Source organism: Carlito syrichta, unplaced genomic scaffold, assembly GCF_000164805.1.
Source record: "Carlito syrichta isolate Samal-C Ts95f unplaced genomic scaffold, Tarsius_syrichta-2.0.1 Scaffold314220, whole genome shotgun sequence".
Classification (NCBI taxonomy): Eukaryota; Metazoa; Chordata; class Mammalia; order Primates; family Tarsiidae; genus Carlito; species Carlito syrichta.
The window spans coordinates 185,995-207,042 of record NW_007258316.1 but is presented as its reverse complement, the minus strand read 5'-3'; the positions used below and the strand labels follow the sequence as shown (position 1 = coordinate 207,042).

General features: G+C 45.1%; 1 protein-coding gene and 1 pseudogene across 3 annotated transcripts in view; one reads left to right on the top strand and one right to left on the bottom strand.

Moving 5' to 3' along the window:
• LTF (lactotransferrin) overlaps positions 1 to 20,278 on the top strand; it is a 29,325-nt gene extending 9,047 nt beyond the window's left edge. The window contains exons 7-17 of one of the 2 annotated variants that reach the window (XM_008071221.1): positions 2,673 to 2,851; positions 3,599 to 3,773; positions 4,587 to 4,741; positions 6,505 to 6,595; positions 8,841 to 8,894; positions 9,886 to 10,041; positions 11,649 to 11,790; positions 15,132 to 15,199; positions 16,931 to 17,115; positions 18,181 to 18,370; positions 20,054 to 20,278. In XM_008071221.1, the coding sequence (XP_008069412.1) occupies positions 2,673 to 2,851; positions 3,599 to 3,773; positions 4,587 to 4,741; positions 6,505 to 6,595; positions 8,841 to 8,894; positions 9,886 to 10,041; positions 11,649 to 11,790; positions 15,132 to 15,199; positions 16,931 to 17,115; positions 18,181 to 18,370; positions 20,054 to 20,088 (1,430 nt within the window). In that variant the 3' untranslated portion in view covers positions 20,089 to 20,278. The remainder of the gene's footprint in view (positions 1 to 2,672; positions 2,852 to 3,598; positions 3,774 to 4,586; positions 4,742 to 6,504; positions 6,596 to 8,840; positions 8,895 to 9,885; positions 10,042 to 11,648; positions 11,791 to 15,131; positions 15,200 to 16,930; positions 17,116 to 18,180; positions 18,371 to 20,053) is intronic. The other variant, XM_008071222.2, reaches the window with a different exon arrangement.
• LOC110596791 lies at positions 12,864 to 13,798 on the bottom strand (annotated as a pseudogene). Its single transcript, XR_002482722.1, has one exon. The product of XR_002482722.1 is annotated as a receptor of activated protein C kinase 1 pseudogene (transcript).
• Positions 20,279 to 21,048: the final 770 nt, after the last annotated feature.

The following is a 21,048-nucleotide window of genomic DNA, read 5'->3' as shown; positions in this document are numbered from 1 at the left end:
CTTCTTCACACTCAAATCATAATGATTTCTTACAATAAGATTTGAAGATCCTTCTCCCCATTTATCTATATGTACTCTACCTAGGAAGTCAGATATGGATTCAGCTTTAGCATTTTATCTTTTTTACAATGAGGCAATTTTCTTTACAATAATAATCATAAAAAATGTCATCTTTTTTCTACTGATATGTGAAGCTAGTTCTACCCAAGTTCATATATATCTAAGTGGATAGTTTGTGAGCTATTTCATTTCATTGGTGTTTTTATTACCCTAGCTTAAAGTGAGTCTTACTCTCTGGGAGGAGAGGGGAGAGAAAGAGAGAGAGAATATGAATGAGAGAGACCCCTCTTTCCTCTCTTACGTTGCTATTTATTTTTAAATATTCTTAGCTAAAATTTTAGAATTATTTTGTTGAATTTCTTTAAAAATTATACTTTAATTTTGATCAGCATTGTATTGAATATAAATTGAACCACAAAAAACTGACATTTATAATGTTAATTTTTCCAATCCATGATGATGCTAAATCTCTCCATTTAATCACACTTCTTTTTATATCCTTTGACAGTATTTAACATTTTTTTCTTTATGCGTCTCATGTATTTTAGTGTGAGGCTAGTTACTAGCTACTTAATGGTTCTAGTTGCTATTGTAGCATTTTACAGTCTATATTAGCTTCTGTTTGATTATCAAGAATAACACTTGATTTTTGTAGGTTGATCTTGTAACTTGTTACTCTTCTAAACCCCCATTTTAGCTCCATCAGTTTCTGTTGGTTTTGTTGGCTTTTCTGTGTAGATGGTTAAATCATCTGTAAACAAAGAGTTTGTCTTTTTTGCTTCCAGTGTTTGCACTCTATTTCTTTTGTAAATTCTTGCAAAATCCTGATATCTAGTATTGTGTTGGCAATGTGATAGTGACTATCCTTGTGTTGTTCCTGATTTTGCAGTTTATGTCAAAATTTTCTTTTAGTATGATTTTTGCTATAGATATTTTGATTAATGGCATTTATCAAGTTCAATTACTGTACCAGTTCTCTATATTATTATTTTTCTGAAACTAATCAAATATGACAAATAGATGTTGAACACATAAACAATTGTTCTACACCTATTAAGATTAAGATGATCTCATGGTTCTCCTCCCTTAATCCATTAATGTGGCTTATTTTTGCTTCTTTGATGTTCAGTCATTCTTTTGTTAATGGAATAAACTGATAAACTTTAATCCTGATCTACTAGTTTTTTTAAATACTCTGTTAGATCAAGTCAGCTAATATGTTATTTGCAACCTTTGCTTTTATGCTCATAAGTAAAATAAGCCCTTAATTCTTCTTTCTTGTATTTATTTCTCTGATTTTTGACATCATGGTTGTACTAATCTCATAAAATGACTTGGGACGATTTCTGTCACTTTATATATTCTGAAGCATCTGATATATATAGATGAACCGTTTTGACTGAGTAAGCGAGAAGAAGTCACGCCAGCAAGCTCAGTCTAATTAATTAGAGTTTTTTTTATTAACGCGTGGGTCAAGGGCAGGCAAACGCCAGAAAAAACTCTTGACAAACTAGTGCAGTTTGTGACAAGCTTTTATAGGTAAAATTTTCAGTATTGGCTACATAGCAGCTTAGTGACCATAGCAACTATTAACTAATAACTTGGCAACCAAAATGGGAAGTTTAATTGTTAGGGAGTTTTGATTAATTTCATGTCCCAGGTATAGCCAATGCCCAGAAAGTTCCTGGGGTTCTGCCATTAAGATGTAGTTTAAGGTAGTTACATAGAGACATGGTAGAAGAATTATTATACAATGGAGTTACCTTGGTTAGGTCATTAACAAGATATAAGAACAAAATATAATGTAGCAATGAGGTTTTGCAAAGAGTAACATTTGATTTCAGTTAACAAAGCATACAATTATATGGAACTTATGGCTAAGGAGTTTTGTAACCGTCAGCAGGAAATGGTCAGTGCGACCTGCCCAAAGGAGACAAAGCTGGGGGTCTGTGGTCATGGGAACGTTACTGTAATCACAGGTAGGCACTGAGGAGTGATTCTTAGGTCAGGCAGGCAACTTAAGATGAAAGTTTTAAACAAAATGGAGAAAGCTGTTTGCTATTTTGCTAGCAATTTAATTTTATTAACTGATTTAGCTTATTTCAGAACAGTTCCAAATTTGCCTGAACTCACTCTAGAAAACATTCTTTTCCTTCTTTTGTTATGCTGGTGTTTGCGAGTTACTGTACTGTATTTCCTACCTTAACATTTTGGCCATTTTAATTATTTGCAGATATGTGGTAGGGTAGCACCTCTTGGTTTTCAGGCTTGTTTCTACAATGCAACTCTTTCCCAGGCTGAGTTACTAGGGTCTGGCTGGGCTTCTTTGGCTCGCCAGGCAGTAGTTGCATCAGAATCCCAAGATAGCGGGTGTGATCTAGTCAGAGGACCACACCTTGCCTGGCCCATGAGGCTCGGGGGTGAGGAGGCACTATCTTTACCTTTCTGAGTGTTCTGGAGCAATCCACTGCCTTTCTGAGCCTCAGTTTTGTTAACTGGATAAAATATCTACCCCAGCTCAAAATTCTGTGGGGTGAAAGGGAACTAGAGCTCACGGCTCCTGCCTGGAGTCCACTCATCTGGGCTTCCTTCCACCTCCCCCTTTCCCCCAGAGGACCTGCCGGACAAGGCTGAAAGGGACCAGTTGGAGTTGCTCTGCACAGATAACACCCGCAGGCCAGTGGAAGAGTATGAACAGTGCAACTTGGCCCGGGTACCTTCTCATGCCATTGTGGCACGAAGTATGAATGGCAAGGAGGACTCCATCTGGGAGCTTCTCCGCCAGTCACAGGTATTCCCACCCACAGCCTTCCGACCTGTGTGGATTTGGGGGGTGGGCAGCAAGGTTCCTTCCTTCCCTAACTTCTGCCACTCCAGAAGCCCTGCTATAGCCTTGCTGCAGGAGCACTCACTCATGCATCCGGCTGCTAGTCCAGGTTGTATTCTGGACAGAAGCAGCAATGAGAACCCTCCAGCATCACTGACTGATGGGACCTCATGGCTGGAGCAGAAGCAGGGAGAGGACGATGCAATATTCTCAGGGCTCCAAGATGTCCGGACCCTCAAAGATCGAGCCATAGCTGAGCTTGTGTTTCAGGGATGGCAGAGTCCCTCTGCTGGAGGGTGTCAACTGAGGTTATTTTACAATCATCCCATGGTTCCGGAGACTCTTGTTTTTTTGAGTTGAAGTCTTACTCTGTCATCCTGGCTGGAGGGCAGTGGCATGCTCCCGGCCACTGCAGCCTTGATCTGCTGGGCTCCTGCGATCCTTCTGCCTCAGCCTTCCAAGTAGCCGGAACAACAGGCGCGCGCTACCATGGCCAGCTAATTTTTTATTTATTGTAGAGATGAGGTCTCGCCACGTTGCCCGGGTGGGTCTTGAACTCACAGGCTCAGGCAATCCTCTCGCCTTGGCTTACCAAATGCTGGGATTACAGGCTGAGTCACCGAGCCTGGCCCCAGATACTCTTTTTTAACATCATTTTTTTTGGTGTTTTCTCCTTATTTACCACTGATAATTCTGTCTTTTCTGAATTAGGAAAACTTTGGGAAGAACAAGTCGTCATCATTCCAGCTCTTCCGCTCCTCTCGTAGGCAGAAGAATCTGCTATTTAAAGACGCTGCCTTAGGGTTTACAAGGATCCCCTCGAGGATAGATGCTGAGATGTATCTTGGCTTCAGCTACCTCACTGTCATCCAGAATCTGAGGGAAAGTGAGTGAGCACCACCAGGCAGGGCCCTGAGGGCCGCCTGTTGTGGGTGGTAAGCTGTGGGTAAGGCCTTCTACTTTGGGGCAGTGTGGCCTACTCTGTGGTGGCCACTCTTCTGTCTTCGGCCACTGTGGGGTCTCCATCATGACAGTTTGATGCAGGTGTGACTGTCTTCTGTTGACCAAGTCAGAGCAATTGTGAGAAGTGTCCTGACCACCTGGTCCGTGCCTCTCTATACCCCTGTATACCTCAGGCTCCCTAGCTCTGACAGAAAAATCAATCTGCCTCCTATTAAATGAGATATATGAACATGGCCAAGGGAGCCAGGGCCTCTCCTGGGATGAATCCAGAGGCAAGGCGGAATGCCCTCTGGTGCCTGGGCCCTGAACTTAGCTGAGGAAACCACAATGTGTCAGCTCAACCATGGCTTTTCCTCTGCTGTGGGGTTTGGGTGGGGATCTGAGTGAACCATGAGACGGTATGGTAGTTATAGTGATGATTGCAGGCCTTTGGGGAGGTCAGAACTGGGCTCAAGGTCCCCTAGGCTATCTCTTGAGGCTGCCATTCTCTCTGTGTCATGGAGCTTTTATCCCGAAAGAGACAGAGACAAAGTGTATCCTTACACTAAGAATTGATGGGTGGATTAGAAGCCAGGGAAGATCTCCAAAGGAATGTAAATAAACACAGGAAGCTCCAGGGCCTGGAGAGGACACAGGTCTCCACACATTGTTTCAGGAGGGGTCTGAGCAGGAACTAGGCTCTGGGGAGGTCGGGCAAGGCTTGGGGCGCCCTGTTCACCCTCTGTCCCCCCTGCAGGCGAGGCGGCTGTGGCAGCCCGGCGCGCACGGGTTGTGTGGTGTGCGGTGGGCGAACAGGAGCAGCGCAAGTGCAGCCAGTGGAGCGGCCTGAGCAACGGCAGCGTGACCTGCGCCTCAGCCCCCACCACGGAGGACTGCATCGCCCTAGTGCTGGTAGGCTCCGAGAAGAGTCGGGTCATGGCCATGTGTCGGGTCATGGCCACGTGCGCCCAAGGCCACCAGGGGGCCGCGGGAGGCAGGAGCGCCTGGAGAGGGTGCACTCAGGCCAGCGCTGGGTGCAAACCTGATAACTTTATGCTTAAAAAGCAGCTTACTGTGGGGTGTCTACTTTTCTGAGTATAAGAACAACTCAGGATTATTGTAGATAATTTGAAAAATATGGAGAGCTATGATGAAAAAACAAAACAAAAACACAAAACAATAAAAACTCACCAAATTTATAAAACTCACTGGTGGTCTCACATGGAGAGATAAGCACGGTTAAGGTTTTGCTAACTCTTTGTTCCAGGATTTGTCTGTGCATCTACAGATAGGCATGCAGCAGTACTGGACTGTATCACTTAGTCAGTTTTTTTTTTTTTTGAGTTGAAGTCTCACTCTGTTGCCCAGGCTGGAGTGCAGTGGCACACTCATGGCCACCCCAACGTCAACGTGCTGCGCTCCAGAGATCCTTCAGCCTCAGCCTTCCTAGTAGCCAGGCACGCATTACCATACCCAGCTAATTTTAAAAAGTTTATTGTAGAGATGAAGTCTTGCTAAGTTGCCTGGCCTGGTCTTGAATCCGCAGACTCAGGCAATCCGCTCACCTTGGCCTCCCAAAGTGCTGGGATTACAGACTGAGCCACCGAGCCAGGCCTCACTTAGGCAGTTTTTAAACCCCTTTCACTAAACAGTATGTCATGGGCATTTTCCCACTTGAATACTTACTTATTCTTGGAAAACATTTTAAAATTTTACTTCAGGTATCTTTTCTGTAGATGTGGCCCAGTTTAGTCATGACCCTGTTCCTCTTCATCCCCTTACTTTGCTATTATCAGTAACCCTGTGATGAGCATTCTAGAACAGAAATCTTTGCCCTCAACTCCAATGATTTCTACTATTATTATTTTTTTGAGTCGGGGTCTCACTTTATCGCCCAGGCTGGAGTACAGTGGCACAATCCTGTGCCTCAACCTCGACCTCCTGGGCTCAGGCGATCCTTCTGCCTCAGCCTCCCGAGCAGCTGGGACTACCTGTGAGCATCATGAAGCCCAGCTGATTTTTTGTAGAGACGAAGTCTTGCTATGCTGCCTAGGCTGATTTTAAACTCCTGGGCTCAAGCCATCCTCCCGTCTTGGCCTCCCAAAGTGCTGGGATTGCAGGCGTGAACCACTGTGCCTAGCTTCCAATTATTTTAATATAGTCATAAATAAATTATTGCTGGGCCACAGAGGGAGTTTTGCAGTCTTGATGAGTCTTGTGTTGGAGTGTGGGCTTGTTCACTCGGATGGCGAGCCAACTTAGTGATTTCTGCTCATTTGTTGGACAGGTTCTATGTGGCACTAATGTAGTATAGTGCTAACGAACTGAGATTCGACGAGGCCAGTTATTCCCGTCTGTGTCCTCAGTGAGTGAGGCTAGTCCAGCAAGGTGTCCCAAGAGTGCCCGAGGTACAGAAAGGGTCTTGTTCAGAGGACAGAGGTTTAGCACAACCTATGTCTGGTCTTTCCAATAGAACTGACAGCACAAAAGACATTTGGGGCTGGGAGAGAATTAATAATGTGCATGGTGTTTCCTTTGGGTGCTCAGTTCAAACAATCTGTCGCTTTCCCCTGTTTCATTGGGACACTTGACAGAAAGTTATTCTCTCAGAGAGCTGTAAAGAGTGGCAGGATACAGCCTCATTGTAGTGCTGGGGATCTGCTCTGTTTTTGCAGAAAGGAAAAGCTGATGCCATGAGTTTGGACGGAGGATTTATCTATACTGCGGGCAAGTGTGGTTTGGTGCCTGTCCTGGCAGAGAACTACAGTAAGTGGAGTTAGTGTGCCCTTCTGGTTTACTGCTTCTGGGCCATGGGTGTGGGTGTGGGGGTTCCCATACAGTAGATCCACAGGAAGACATTAAGATGGATGAATACGCTGGGCTCGGTGGCTCAGCCTATAATCTCGCGCCTTTGGGAGGCTGAGGTGAGTGGATTGCCTGAGCCCGCGGGTTTGAGACCCGCCTGGGGAGTGAGACCTCATCTCTACAGTAAATCAAAAAATCAGCCGGGCGTGGTAGCGCATGCCTGTAATTCCAGCTACTTGGAAGGCTGAGGCGGAAGGATCGCTGGAGCCCAGCAGGTCGAGGCTGCGGTGGCCGCGAGCGGCCACTGCACTCCAGTCTGGGTGATTGAGTGAGACTCCAACTCAAAAAAAAAAAAAAAAGATGGATGAATACATTCAAATGGGAGTATTGGAGAAGGAATAAATGAAAAGGGCCTTGTTACCCACAGAGCCTATTGTGTTGAGAACTGACAAGGGACAGATTGGTTTCATCTTAATTTTAAAGATTTTGCTGGGTGTGGTGGCTCATGCCTATAATCCCAGCACTTTGGGCAGAGGTGTAGGATTACCTGAGCCCAAGGGTTTGAGACCAGCCTGGGCAACTTAGCAAGACCTTGTCTCTACAGTATATAAAAAAATTAGTCAGATGTGGTGGTGCGCACCTATAGCTCTGGCTACTTGGAAGGCTGAGGCAGAAGGATCACTTGAACCCAGCAGGCTGAGACTGCGGTAGCCACAATCATGCTATTGCACTCCAGTCAGGGTGACAGAGTAAAACTTTGACTCAAAAAAAAAAAGATTTTAGTGAAATATAACATGTATACAGAAGAGTACACATGAATGTACAACTCTTGACATTTTGCAAGCTGTGTACTGTGCCCCGATGTAGACACAGCAAATTTCAGAAGTCCCCTGTATCCTCCTGACACCTGTCCCCTTACCTCTCCTGGCTTCTTTTTTTTAGCTTAGAAAATATAGTTTATTTTACAGTACTTGAGAGAAAGAGGGAGAGAGAGAGAGAGAAAGAGAAGATTCACTTCCTCCAAGGTAAGGAAGGAGACCAAAGCCAGGAAACATGGCCTGGCCATAGCTCAAAGAGCACACGGCCACACCATAGCAACAGCCACCTCTCCTAAATTCTAAAGGTGAAGATCAACTCTGCCAATTTTTGACCTTTATGTTAAAGCAGTTGCAGAGCACGTGCATTTTTACATCTGGTTTCTTTGTCCAGCGCTATCCCTGCTACATTCATCCAGCTAAGTGTGTAGTTGTAGACTGTTCAGTTTCGTTGGTGAGGAGTATTCTATTATGTGAATCTACTGTACTTATTTAGTCATTCGACTGTGGCTGGGCATTTGGGTAGTTTCCAGTTGGTAGCTAGTGTGAACAGTGCTGTTATGAATATCTGCACCCATGTCTTTTGGTGAACACATACACATTTTGAAAGGGTCAGCTGAGGTAAGGTAGGCTGGAGCCAGTGCCAGGGCCGCGGGAATAATGCAAGATTGCAATCCAGTAAGAAAGTAGAAAGTTTATTATTCACCTTTCACAGATTGGAAAGGGGACTGACACTCAGAGGCAGGTGTGGCCTCAAAGGGCCACAAAATAGGTATATTTAAGGGCCTTTGGGTAGGGGATTTTGGCCCTAAGGAGTGTCCAGGGCTGTGGGTGTTTGATGTTCATTGTAGTCACATAAGTCTTAGATCTTGAGGTTGCCAGACATTAGCATCTTATGTCCTCAGGTGGTGGGTTAGATGGGAGGAATCAAGGGGAGGGGATTTTCCTGTAAGAGACTTTGTCAGATGTTTGCAATCCACAAACTCCTTGACAGAAAGGTGGGCTATTATCATTTCTATGGCTCTGTCCTTGTCTTGCATCTGATGGAGATTTGCTGAGGGGGTAGAGTAGGCAGCTGCTTGGCCTGCAGTGAAATGCCTGAACATTTCCTAAACCTGCCTAATGGAAATTTATCTATCTATGTCTAATCTGTGCTAACTTCACAGTGTGTCAGGGGTAAAGTCTAAGCAAAAATGGCTATGCTGAGTGGGGCAAAAAGGCTAAACCAAGTTTATTCTAGGTACTTCCTTTCACATTTCTGTATGAAGTTCTATAGAACTTCTGGGACAGTCTCTTTGGATTTGATTCTGCATTGTTGAGATTTAAAGGTTTGTGATTTCTCACTACATCTGAGTGTTTAATGGTGTCTTGTTTGTCTTTTATTTTTTCAGAATCCCCCCAAAGCAATGCCTTTGATCCTAATTGTGTAGATAGACCTGTGGAAGGTGAGTTGGCATCAGTCACTTTCAAGGATAAGTTCTTGTTGCTGGAGGAGGAGGTGGCAGGAACTTTTAAAAACTCACAGAAAAGAATTACAGCCATAGAAACCATAAGTTCTTTTAAAGATGCAAATAATTCACAGAGGAATAATTATAATCAATATTTATATTGACCTTCACACTTGGCAGAGAACATTCATATAGTTCCTCATTGTATCCTGGTCATGTGGAAGGAGGGGTGCTACTTCTCTGTCTTCTATAGAAGAGGAAACAGTGGCTCAGAGAGTCCCCAAGTGTCCAGGATCTTTCTCATAGCCATAGACAATACTGTGGCAGATCCTGGCCTTGAACCAGGGACTCATGTCAAATCCAGTGCTCTGTGCCCTAACCCCACTTGGCCACCAGAGCTGGTGCCTGCTCAGCTTCAAAAGAGACTCAGCCCTTGCCCTCAATGGGTATCTATCAGGTGCACTCTCTCAAGAGGAAGGTGGCAACCACGTGAACCCTCTCACTGTACAGAGCTGGTTTGGACTGGGCTCAGGACTGTCCTTGGAGGCATGCTCCCTCACATCCACACAGCAGTTAGTCTGGTGATTGTTAGTGCTCTTTCCTGATGCATACTGTGGTTGGTAATTTATGCACTGTTGGAGTCACTCTTGTCAGTGTTTGTTGCTTTAGTAACCCACATCTAAAGGTGAATTGTTGATTTGTAACTCGGGGACATTGTGTAAGCTGTTGAGGAAAGTCCCCTGTAATGACTTAAAGGGTCAGCTTTTTTTACTATTGTATTTCATAGCTCAGATCAATCTTACTTTACCAGAAGGCTGCAGCTTATGCTTTTTTTTGATCTACCTAACAATGGCCAGTTACCTGGGGGAATTGTTGCCCTACGATGCTTCTTGACCTTTTTGGCCCAAGTTGCAGACAGCTGCACTAAAGTCCCTATGCCAGGCCTCCTGGAGGCTAAGACTTGCTCTTCTGTCATCTGTTGTGCAAGGATATCTTGCCGTGGCAGCGGTTAGGAAAGCAAATGCTGACGTCACCTGGAACTCTCTGAGAGGCAAGAAGTCTTGCCACACCGCCGTGGACAGGACCGCGGGCTGGAACATCCCCATAGGCTTGCTCTTCAGCCAGACTGGCTCCTGCAGATTTGGTAAGGGGTTCTGAGGGGGTAAGCACATTGTGCTGTGGAACCTTAGGGAAGGGAGGGGGCAGGGGTTGTACGTTGATTGTGGCCCCGCAGCTCTCTTTCGGTATAAACGAGTTGTCCCCGTGGCTGCCTCCTGGGGTCTTTGGATGCATTGGGAGGTTTCCGGCACACTTCCCTTGTCCCATTAATCCCAGGATCCCTATTTCTCTGCACCCTAAGAATGGATGCAAGTTCCACAAAGTACACTTTTTTTTAACCTCTTGGAATACCAGACCAAAAGGCCCTGGCTTCCCAACTTAGAGAAAGGCACCTGCCTGTCTCATGCAAGGGGACTTCTGCTACTACACCGAACAGACTGCTTTCTCCACACTGCAGAGGAACCTAAATAAGACTTCAAAGGTCTGGATCAACCTGCTTCTGGGCCTTCTGTCCCCACCCCATCCCTCGCTCACTTTGGTCAGCTTCAGCTATGCCCCGCCTGCAGGGGCCCTGTGCCATGGAGGTGTGTGGCATGTTCTCGCCATGCTCCTCTCTCATGCCTGCATGATGAATGGGTTTTTGGCCCTGGCTGGGGCAGGTTTTCACATGGCTCTGCTCCTTACCAGCTGTGCCTGCTGCTGCTCTTGTCAGTCCCACAGCAGCCCCTGAGCTCTAGGGAAGCTGCTGGGATGGGTGGCACATGGTGTGGCTCTTCCAGTGGTGGGGCTGCAGGAGTCTGATAGTGGGTGGCATGTGCTCAGTGGGGCAGGATTTTCTTGTCACTTTTATCTCCTCTTTTGGGTTAAATCACACGATGAGTTAATTTAGATCAGGTTCAGCTGCAAGGAACAGAAAACCCCTGGAATAGTACGGAGTTAAACAAGACAAATTAATTTCTCTGTTATATAAGTACAGTCCACAGGTAGGTTGACCAGAGCTAGTATGATGATAACTTGGTGTCAGGGACCCAGACTTTGACCACTTGGCCACTCTGCCATTTGTGGCGTCCATGCTCAAGGTTACTTCATGGCCCACATTACAGCTGGAGGACCAGTCCCTGCTTCTGCATTCCAGGTGCAGGATGAAGAAGGGGAGGAGAAGAGCCAAAAGGCATGCGACTGCTGCCTTTTATGGATGTTTCCAAGAAGCTGGCACCCAACACTCCTGCTTGTTTCACGGGCTGGTACCCTAGCCACATGACTCTATGAGCCCCAGGGCATCTGAGAAGTCTGCTCTTTATACCAAGAGGCCAAATGCTCAGGGAAAAGGCAGGGTTTCCATTACTGAGAGAAATGGACATTAGATCCTGGAGCAGGCAGCTAGCAGGCTCTGCCACAGATGGCTGTCATGAACATCATCTGAGTCCCCTCAGGTCGAGGCTGTGACGATGGGACTTTCTGTACAATCAGGGTTCTTGTCCCCAGCATCAGTCAGGTTTCCTGTCGGTGCCTACGATTTGAAACTTTTCTGATTTCTCACAGGCCCATGTTAGTGGAACTTGTCATTTTGTGACAGTTAGCATTTTCTATCTGTCCTGGACATTATAATGAACTGAAACCAAGCATGTCACCTTTAGATAAAACCTGTTTATGTTGTTGTAATTGCTGACATCCCATGTTTCTTCTGTCCAGGTGAATATTTCAGTCAAAGCTGTGCCCCTGGGTCTGACCCAAGATCCAATCTCTGTGCTTTATGTATTGGTGATGAGAGGGGTGAGAATAAGTGCGTGCCCAATAGCAATGAGAGGTACTACGGCTACACTGGGGCTTTCAGGTGAGTCTCATCTTTCCACCTGTCGGCACTGCAGTTCTAAGGCATCAGATGTGGCCTGTCACAGCAGAGCTGGGGTTACCCTGTGGATCTGCTCCCCCCCATACCCATATCCACCACCCCAGCGAATGGAGGTTGACAGGGGCCATCTGATCTCAGCCCTACTGTGCTTCTCCTGTGGCTTTGAGCCAAAGTCAGCAGCAGTGGGTCTCAATATCCTTATCCTCAAAATCAGATGGGTAGAGCATGGTACCCTAAGTGCTTTCTACAGTTCAATTTTATGAGGAAGAATTCTCTTTCTCATAGGCACCATTCCCCTCACCTAGATTGAGATCACGGTTGTCTTTTTTCTTTTCTTTTCTTGCCTTTTTTTTTTTTTGAGCCTGGATCTTACCATGCCACCCTGGCTGGAGTGCAGTGGCATGATCATAGCTCACCGCAGCCTTGACCTCCTGGGCTCTAGTGATTCTCCCTGCCTTAGCCTCCCAAGCGAGTAGCTGGGACTATAGGCGTGCACCACACGCTTGGTGAATTTTTTTTGTAGATATGGCGGTCCTGCTATGTTGCATAGGCTGTTCTCCAACTCCTACAATTAAAGAATCCTCCTGTGTCGGCCTCCCAAATTGTTGAGATTAACAGGCATGAGCCACCACACCCAGCCTGATTATGTGTCTTGGTTTTTACTTTGACTTTGGCCTTAAAAATGGTAAAAAGAAAGTATGATTGCAGTTTTATTCTCCAGGAATGAAGTGAAAAATAAACCAAAAAAATGTTTTTAGAATTCACAAATTATAACCACTTATTGTTTCATAATAACTATCCACTTTCCATATTTCACAACTTCATTCTTGTGGGCGTTGCTTTTCAGAGGTACTCTGTAAGGGTTGGAAGGCCGCAAAGAAGACCTTCCCCTACTCATTTTACTCCATTCCCTAAAAGTATATTTCACCCCTAGATGGAGTTATGGATCTGGGGATGGCAGTGGCCAAAGTATGTGGCCATAGAACTGTTTTTTTTTTAAAAGTCAGAAAGCCAGTTTTTTTGTTTTTTAATTTCTAAAGCTCTGTCATACATTTCTAGTGGGTGCTGATGGTCACCTGTCACATTCGCACCAGGTCATTGTGTAGCTAGCAAACAGATCCGGCCATCAGCTGACCAGGCCAGAGAGGTGCGCTGGGGTGGCTCTGCTTTGCTGCTGGTACTGATAACTTCTTGCTTCAGCTCATCTACAATGATCTTGCCTTCTAAGTCCCAGATCTTGATACTGGGGCCCATGGCAGCACAAAACCAGTCGTGGTTGAGGCTGAAGCGCAGGGTGTTGATAATGTCCCCTCCATCCAGCTTGTAAAGGTGCTTATCTTCATTGAGATCCCATAGTGTGGCCTGGCCATCCTTGCCTCCAGAAACACAAGGGGATCCATCTGGAGTGACGGTCACAGTGTTCAGATAACCTGTGTGGCCAGTGTGGTTGGTCTTCAGCTTGCAGTTAGCCAGATTTCATACCTTGACCAGCTTGTCCCTGCGGCAGGAAATGATGATAGGGTTGCTGCTGTTGGATGAGAAGCAGACACAAGATACTCTCTCTGAGTGGCTTTCTTCTTGGACAGTGTATTTGCGTATTTATCTTGGGATCCAGAGACAATCTGCTGGTTGTCAGAGGAGAAGGCTACACTCAGCAAGTCTTGGTAGTGGTGGCTGTTGTAAGATCCCAGAGGTGCAGGGGTCCATCCCAGGAGCCTGAGAGGGCAAACTGGCTATCTGAGGAGATAACCACGTCACTAATAAAGTGGGAGTGACCCCACAGAGCACACTGTGGGATGCCATAGTTGGTCTCATCCCTGGTCAACTTCCATGTGATGATGGTCTCGTCTCAAAAGACAGACAGTAGCATGTCCGAGAACTGCAGGGTAGTAGCGTTCTGCGTTATCCAGATGTTGTGGCCCTTAAGAGTGCCACGAAGGGTCATCTGCTGAGTCATGGTGGCAGTGAGTGCGAGTGTTGCCACAGCAGTGAGGATGGTACCAGATAGCCCAGAGAGACAGCACCACAACTGCACCTGCCGTGGCCTTCCAGAGAAAAAGAATGTAGAACATTTTAATATAAATTCAGTAACCTTTGCTCCAATATTGGAGTGATATAAAGTAACTTTTTGCTATACTCTGAGTGACTCATTTTAAAATACCCGAAACAAAGTTCTGGGCCCACTCTAGGGTAATTGTTTTGTGTCATTTCATTGTGGGCATCCAAATATGGGAATCTATAGGTATTTTTCTTGAGCTTATCCGATTTCCCAGAGAAGGAATTCTGCTGTCTGCTTCTTGGGAGGTATAGCCCTGACAGTCAGTCTTCTGGAAGCTGACTGGAGGAAAGGGACTGTGATTTATCTTTCCAGGATATAGATTTTTCACTGTTTTCAGTGTTGCATCTCTGCCCTTAGCTGCATTTGGGTTCTCTAGCCCATAGTGTTGTCCAGGTTCAGGCTCCCCATTGACCAAACCTTCACCCTTCTGCCAGGATTTGGTGGGGGGATTGATCTTCCAGCTGCATGGCTATGAGGGTACCTAAGTGGCATCTTATGTGCCTCTACTTGGTCTTCCTGTTCCTAGCCTTTTTTTTTTTGAGTTGGAGTCTCACTCTGTCGCCCAGGCTGGAGTGCAGTGGCATGCTGCTCACGGCCACCGCAGCCTTGACCTGCTAGGCTCAGGTAATCCTTCTGCCTCAGCCTCCAAGTAGCTGGAACTACAGATGCACGCGCTACCACTACTGGCTTATTATTTTATTTATTTATTATAGAAAGGAGGTCTCACCAAGTTTCCCAGACTAGTCTTGGACCCCTGAGCTCGGGCAGTCCTCTGGCCTCTGCCTCCCAAAGTGCTGGGATTACAGAGTTGAGCTACCACGCTCAGCTCCTAGTCATTTTTAATGATGTTTTATACTTCTAAATGCAGAGCTTTCTATAGTTCACAGTGCACCTTAGCTTCCTTCTGAGTTTCCCCCACAACCATTACATTATGGCTTTCTTTGTGCTCTGTTAGGTCAATTACTGCTCATTCATTTGCTGTTTGACTTCCAAACATTGTTATTGTTATGGTTTCTTGCTCTCTTTTATGGGTTTATGGCTTTGTAAGAATCTCATGAATGTCATTTTATGGGATTTTAGAAGGAGGAAAGGTGCACATGTGTTCAATCTACCATTTTAAACTAAAGTTCCAGGAAATATTTGTCATTATCTTTTAGATGTTTACTTTCACGTTTCAGTTTTTAGAATGTATATTACAAATATTTATGAAAGCTTTAATAGTTTCTCTTCTCTAGTGATGTGTTTATTTTCTGGAACATTTTAGGTGCCTAGCAGAGAATGCTGGAGATGTTGCATTTTTGAAAGATGTCACTATCTTGCAGAACACTGATGGTAGGTGAATGTTTCCCTTGAAAGCAGAGTCTTTGCTATCACACATATCCCAGTATTCAGACTTGCAATTAGGAAGGTGTTGTAACATTTTTTAGATTTTTGATTGGAATAATTCTAAAATTCTTGACCTCAGTAGTCAACGCTGCAACATCTGTGTCACATTGGTTGTGAAACTGAGTTTACAAACACACACACACACACACACACACACACACACACACACACACTCACTTATTAGCCATACTCAGTAGTAAATGTCTCCCTGGCTTTGTCTAGTCAACACACCGTCTGCCTGCACCAGATGACACATGCCTATGGGAAACAGTGTGGATGATACTAAAAAGCTGAACATATGCAAATAAATTTTCCCTTTTTAAAAAAGGAAGTAGAGGCCTTCATTTAGTCCCACGTAAGTCCCTAGTCTGGAAATTCCTTGAGAGTTAGTGGGGACAAAATCACAGTCAGTTGCAGATGACAAGACAACCCACCAGGAGATGTCTGAACAATCGCTCTCTCTGATCTGTAGATGAAAAACATAATGACCAAATGTAAGAACCCTTGGCCACTTGTGTCTCTCTTCTGAGGCCCTACTCGGCCTCCCCAGCCCTCAGCCTCAGCAGCTGATGTGCTGTTTTGGTCCCTGAGAAAGAATTGCCTCCACTTTCTGCCTCTCTCCTTCAGTGATCTCTACAGTCACAACCACCTCCCCCTTCTCCTTCTACCCCTCTTCGTGACTCTTGGGACAGGAAGTAAGTCCAGACATGTAAATTAGAAATTGTTTCAATATCAAATGGAGGAATCTGGGAGAACCGGATGAAGTGTTTTCCTAAGAGGAGAGCACAGAGAGACAGCAGGAACCTGAACAATGGACCTGTGTTTGCACATGCGTAGACCTGCATACAATTACATTCAGGATTTATGAATCCTCAGGGACCAGATGGTGTCAAATTTAAGTTTAAGATTCTCTGGTACTTTACACCTGTATTTTATTCCAATGTACAAAACATATTTGGCAAAATCATATAAAAGTTTCTATTCTTTCTCTGACTACGCTAAGAGCATCTGAGTATGGAAGGATGGAGAAAACAATTTCTCCTTGAGTGTATCCTTTTTTCTGGAACTCACTAGAAAATATTGCATAGTTGGAGGGTGTTCTCAAAAAATTTTTCAAAAGAACTTTTAACGGTTATTGAGATAGAATTTACACATTTTAAAATTGACCCATTGAAAGCATACAGTTCAGTGTTCTCCAGCACATTTCTCCAGCACAACCTAACTCTAGAACACCTGCGTTCCCCATAGAGAAATGCCTGCACCTATTACCAGTCATATCCTTCTTCGGCTCTGGCAACCATCAGTCCCCATTCTGTCTCCGTAGATTTGCCTATTTTGGACATTTCACATAAATGGAGTCATACAATTTATGGTCGTTTGTGACTGACTTCTTTCACTTAGCATCGTGTTTTTGAGGGTCATCCATATTGCAGCATGTATCAGAACTCCACTCCTTTTTATTGCTGAATAATATCTTGTTATATGAACACAGCACTAATATTTGATGTTTGGAGTTTGTGTAGCTTTTGCAGGGCAAAGCTTCATTCTCTCTCCCACACATCACTACAACCCCAGCATGTGCACTTCAGGGCCAGTGGGATGCACAGCCCCAGTCAGAAAAATCTCCTTGGCTAAGCAGGGCAGCCCTAGCTGATGCCACCTTCCTTCTTTCCCCAGGAAAGAACACTGAAGCATGGGCTAAGGATTTGAAGCTGGAGGACTTTGAGCTGCTGTGCCTTGATGGCACCCGGAAGCCTGTGCAGGAGGCTAGGAGTTGCCACCTGGCCATGTCCCCGAGTCATGCTGTAGTATCTCGGAAAGATAAGGTGGAGCGTCTTGAACAGGTCCTGCTCCACCAACAGGTATGGCCAATGGGGCCCTTGGCTCTTTCTTAACTGCATGGGCTCCTGTGAAATGGTGGGCTAGGTGGGCAAGCCCAATTGATCCTTTCTAGTTCCTCTGGTTGGAGCTCTGGTGACAGTATTTGCTTCATGCTGTGGGGCTGCCTGCCCAGAGTTCAACAAAACAACAGAGGCTTTCTGTGACTTATTCAATTTCTGTAGTCTCTGTTCCCTGAGGCTTGTCATACTCACTGCCTGGTTCAGAGACTGTGCTTTTCCCTCCTGCTGTTATTCAGCAAATGAGCAACACAACTAAGCTTTCCTCCCACACGCCTTGGTGGAGATTGGTTTACTCTGGTGACATTTCCTGAACCTAGGCTGACTGAACAATGTTCTCTGCAAGGCTCCCAACACAGCAAATCCAGATCTTGTTGTGTGGATTTAGGGCTGCCTATGTGAGTATGACCTGAAGGAAAGAACGTCTTTTTCGTGTTACCACATCAGTCTCTAGGTGTGCTTTTAAAGACATTGACCCTGGAATAATAATAGTGGTCACATTAATGAACCCTTACTGTGCACACTCACTGGTGCTGGTAAGAGATTTGCCACCAATACGGTGTTTGGTTCTTGGGCTTCCCATGTGGGACTGTGGCTGAGGTAGTAGGTTGACCCACCTGGGCACCATCCTGGTTAGTGGTAGAGACTGGGTTTTCTTATGCAGACTGCCTCTTTGGGAATGCTGTACATTAGAATGTTCTAGGTGATCAACTTCTAGGGGCAGATCTAAAAAATTCTCAGTTGTCACCTAGTCACCCGTAAGGAGTTCTATGGGAAGAGGTCACAGATAAAGAAGGAAGGAAAGATGGCGGGAGGAAAGATTGGAAGTGGTGTGGACCTGGGTGATTAGGGAGCAGAGGCCGGGCAATAGTCCACCAAGAAGATGAAATGACTCCAGAACTCAGCTCCTTTGGTCCCACAGTTTTCCCAAGGCTGGTCCTGGATGGAAGAAATACTCTTGGCTTCCCTAATCTATAAACTCTCCTCTTTTCCCTGGCTGTGCACTTATTGTCTGTCCTCTTGACACAGGCTCAGTTTGGAAGAAATGGACGTGACTGCCCGGGCAAGTTCTGCTTGTTCCAGTCTGAAACCAAAAACCTTCTGTTCAATGATAACACCGAGTGTCTGGCCAGACTTCAAGGCAAAACAACATATGAAAAATATTTAGGATCACAGTATGTCACAGCCATTGCTAATCTGAGGCGATGCTCAACCACCCGTAAGTGGACCCTGTAGCATCCCTCAGACACCCTTGCTGGTGAAGGGCGGGTATGAGGGACAAACAGCAATCTAGGAATGAAGATAGGTATAGAAATGTTAAGGCAATAAAATATCTCTATATTTCAGGAAGTTATCATCATATTGACAAGGTTTGTAGGAGTTGCAGAATAAAGTAGGAGCATGTAAACTAAATTTTTATAATATTGACAGTGATTGTCATGAGGTTTTTGAAAACTGATCACCCATTTTATTCAGTTAAATGAAATGTGTATGTATACATATGCATTGAGAAATGGTGAAATCTGATTTCTAGACAGTTTGCCATAGATACCATCCATAGAGGATACAAATTCTCAAATGTAGGAAAACATCACCAGGGAGGTGTATTGATAATAATTTCATCCTTTAAAAATATTTAGAAACTATCACAGGGTGTTGCAAAGCTCCAGGAGTAATTCTGAGGTCTCAGGAGGCAACAACTTACGTGTGCATGGTGATGGTGGTGACCGTCCTGATTCCTATTCCTAGTCCCTCACTCAGAGATGGTGGTTTTGGGGGTGCTGTTGGTCTGGGGATGGGGGCAGGGCTAAGAACTTCTTTATCAGTGGTTCTCAATTGGGAGAAATTTGCCCCTATAGGGACATTTGGCAATGGCTGGGAAGCATTTTTGTTATTTTTTTTGTTTTTGTTTTTGAATCTGGATCTCACTCTGTTGCCCTAACTGGAGTACAGTGTCACAACCATGGCTCACCACAGCCTCTACCTCCTGAGCTCAGGCAATCCTTCTGTCTCAGCCTTCCAAGTAACTAGGAGTACAGACACACATCACTACACTCAGCTAGTTATTACATTTTTTTTTGTAGAGAGAAGGTCTCACTATGTAGTCCAGGCTGGTCTCAAACTCCTGGGCTCTAGTCATCCTCCTGCCTTGGCCTCCCAAAGTACTGGGATTGCAGGACAATGGAAGTGTTTTTCATTCTTACAACTTAGGGGGTGCTGCTGGTATCAAGTGTATAGAAGCCAGGGATGTTCCTAAACAATACCCAAGACAGCCCCTCACAACAATGGGTTATTATCAGGCCCCAAATGTCAATAGTGCCAAAGTTGAGAAACCCCTTCCTGTATTGACCGACAAGTCAGGTTATTGTGATGCAAGTAAGGACCACATTTTGAGAATTATGACTCTAGGGCTATTTTTTGTGAGCAGAAGGGCTGCATAGTTCATACGCCTCTGGAAGGCAGAGCCTGTGTGTCCCCAGCCCTTAGCACAGTGACTCACACAGTGCAGGTACTCAGTAAGGAAGGAACCAATGAATGAGTGGATTAATACAACTGCAAATTGATTCACCTTCCAGAAGAAGTTAGAGAGTCGCCAGTGATTTGTGAACATGGGAGTGTGACGGTTGACTCAATTAGACAAGTGGGGTGGGGTGGTTGTGTCTCTCAGGCCAGAGCAGGGAAACACCTGGCTTGTAAGGGCGAAACTCTGCTCCCTTAAACACCACAGTTACTAGGAGTAGGGAAGGGGAGAGTATGAGTGTGGTAAGCATGACTTACAGTGGTGGGAGAAGGGCAGAGAAAATTCTGCTTCAATATCCTCTTTGATTTATCGATTTAAAAAATGAATTTTTAAAAAAGAAGGCATCAGTTTCTGAATCTCTTGCCCTGTTGCATCCCACAGCACTCCTGGAAGCCTGTGCTTTCCTCAGGAAGTAAAACCCAAGAAGACGGCCCAGCCCTCCGAGAGAACCTCAGTCATTTGCTGCCCTCAGCCCTTCTTCTCATGTGCTGGGGCTTTGTCCACCCTTGCTGAGGGTGGCTCTTGCCAATTAATCTGTTTTCACAATTCCCTGCTTTCATCTTAGCAAGAAATAAAATCAGAGATGTTGTTGATTTTTTCTCTTTATAGAGTTTCATCCATCTTTTCTGGAATCTGGTACTGAAATCCTGTGTCTGACCAAATACTTCCATGGTTGGACCTTTTCTTCCAAGTTCTTTTTTTTTTTTTTGGGCGAGGTATTTTTATTTTTATTTTTTTTGAGTTGGAGTCTCACTCTGTCACCCAGACTGGAGTGCAGTGGCCACTCCTGGCCACAGCAGCCTTGACCTGCTGGGCTCCGGCGATCCTTCTGCCTCAGTCTTCCAAGTAGCTACCATGCCCGGCTAATTTTTGATTTATTGTAGAGATGAGGTCTTGCCAAGTTGCCCAGGCGGGTCTTGAATCCGCGGGCTCAGGCAATCCACTCACCTCAGCCTCCCAAAGTGCGGGATTACAGTCTGAGTCACCAAGCCCGACTGGGCAAGGTATTTTTAAGTTAACAAATAATAATTGTACATTCCATGGGGTATGTAGTAATGTTTCAATGTATACAAAGTATAGTAATCGGATGAGTAATTAGCATATCCATCATCTCAAACATCTTTTTTGTGTTGGTGACATTCAATATCTTCTTTCTAGCTATTTGCAGCTATATAATATATTATTGTTAACTGTAGTCATCCTACAGTGATCTAGAACACTAGAACTTATTCCATCTATCTATCTGTAATTTTAAAAATTTTAAATATGTGAGTTACGATTCAGGCTTAGGTATACAAATATTGATTATGCAGGTACTCTTGTTGATGAGGTGTGCCTCTCCCTCCCCTAGCAGTTTCCCTCAACTGCCACTCCCC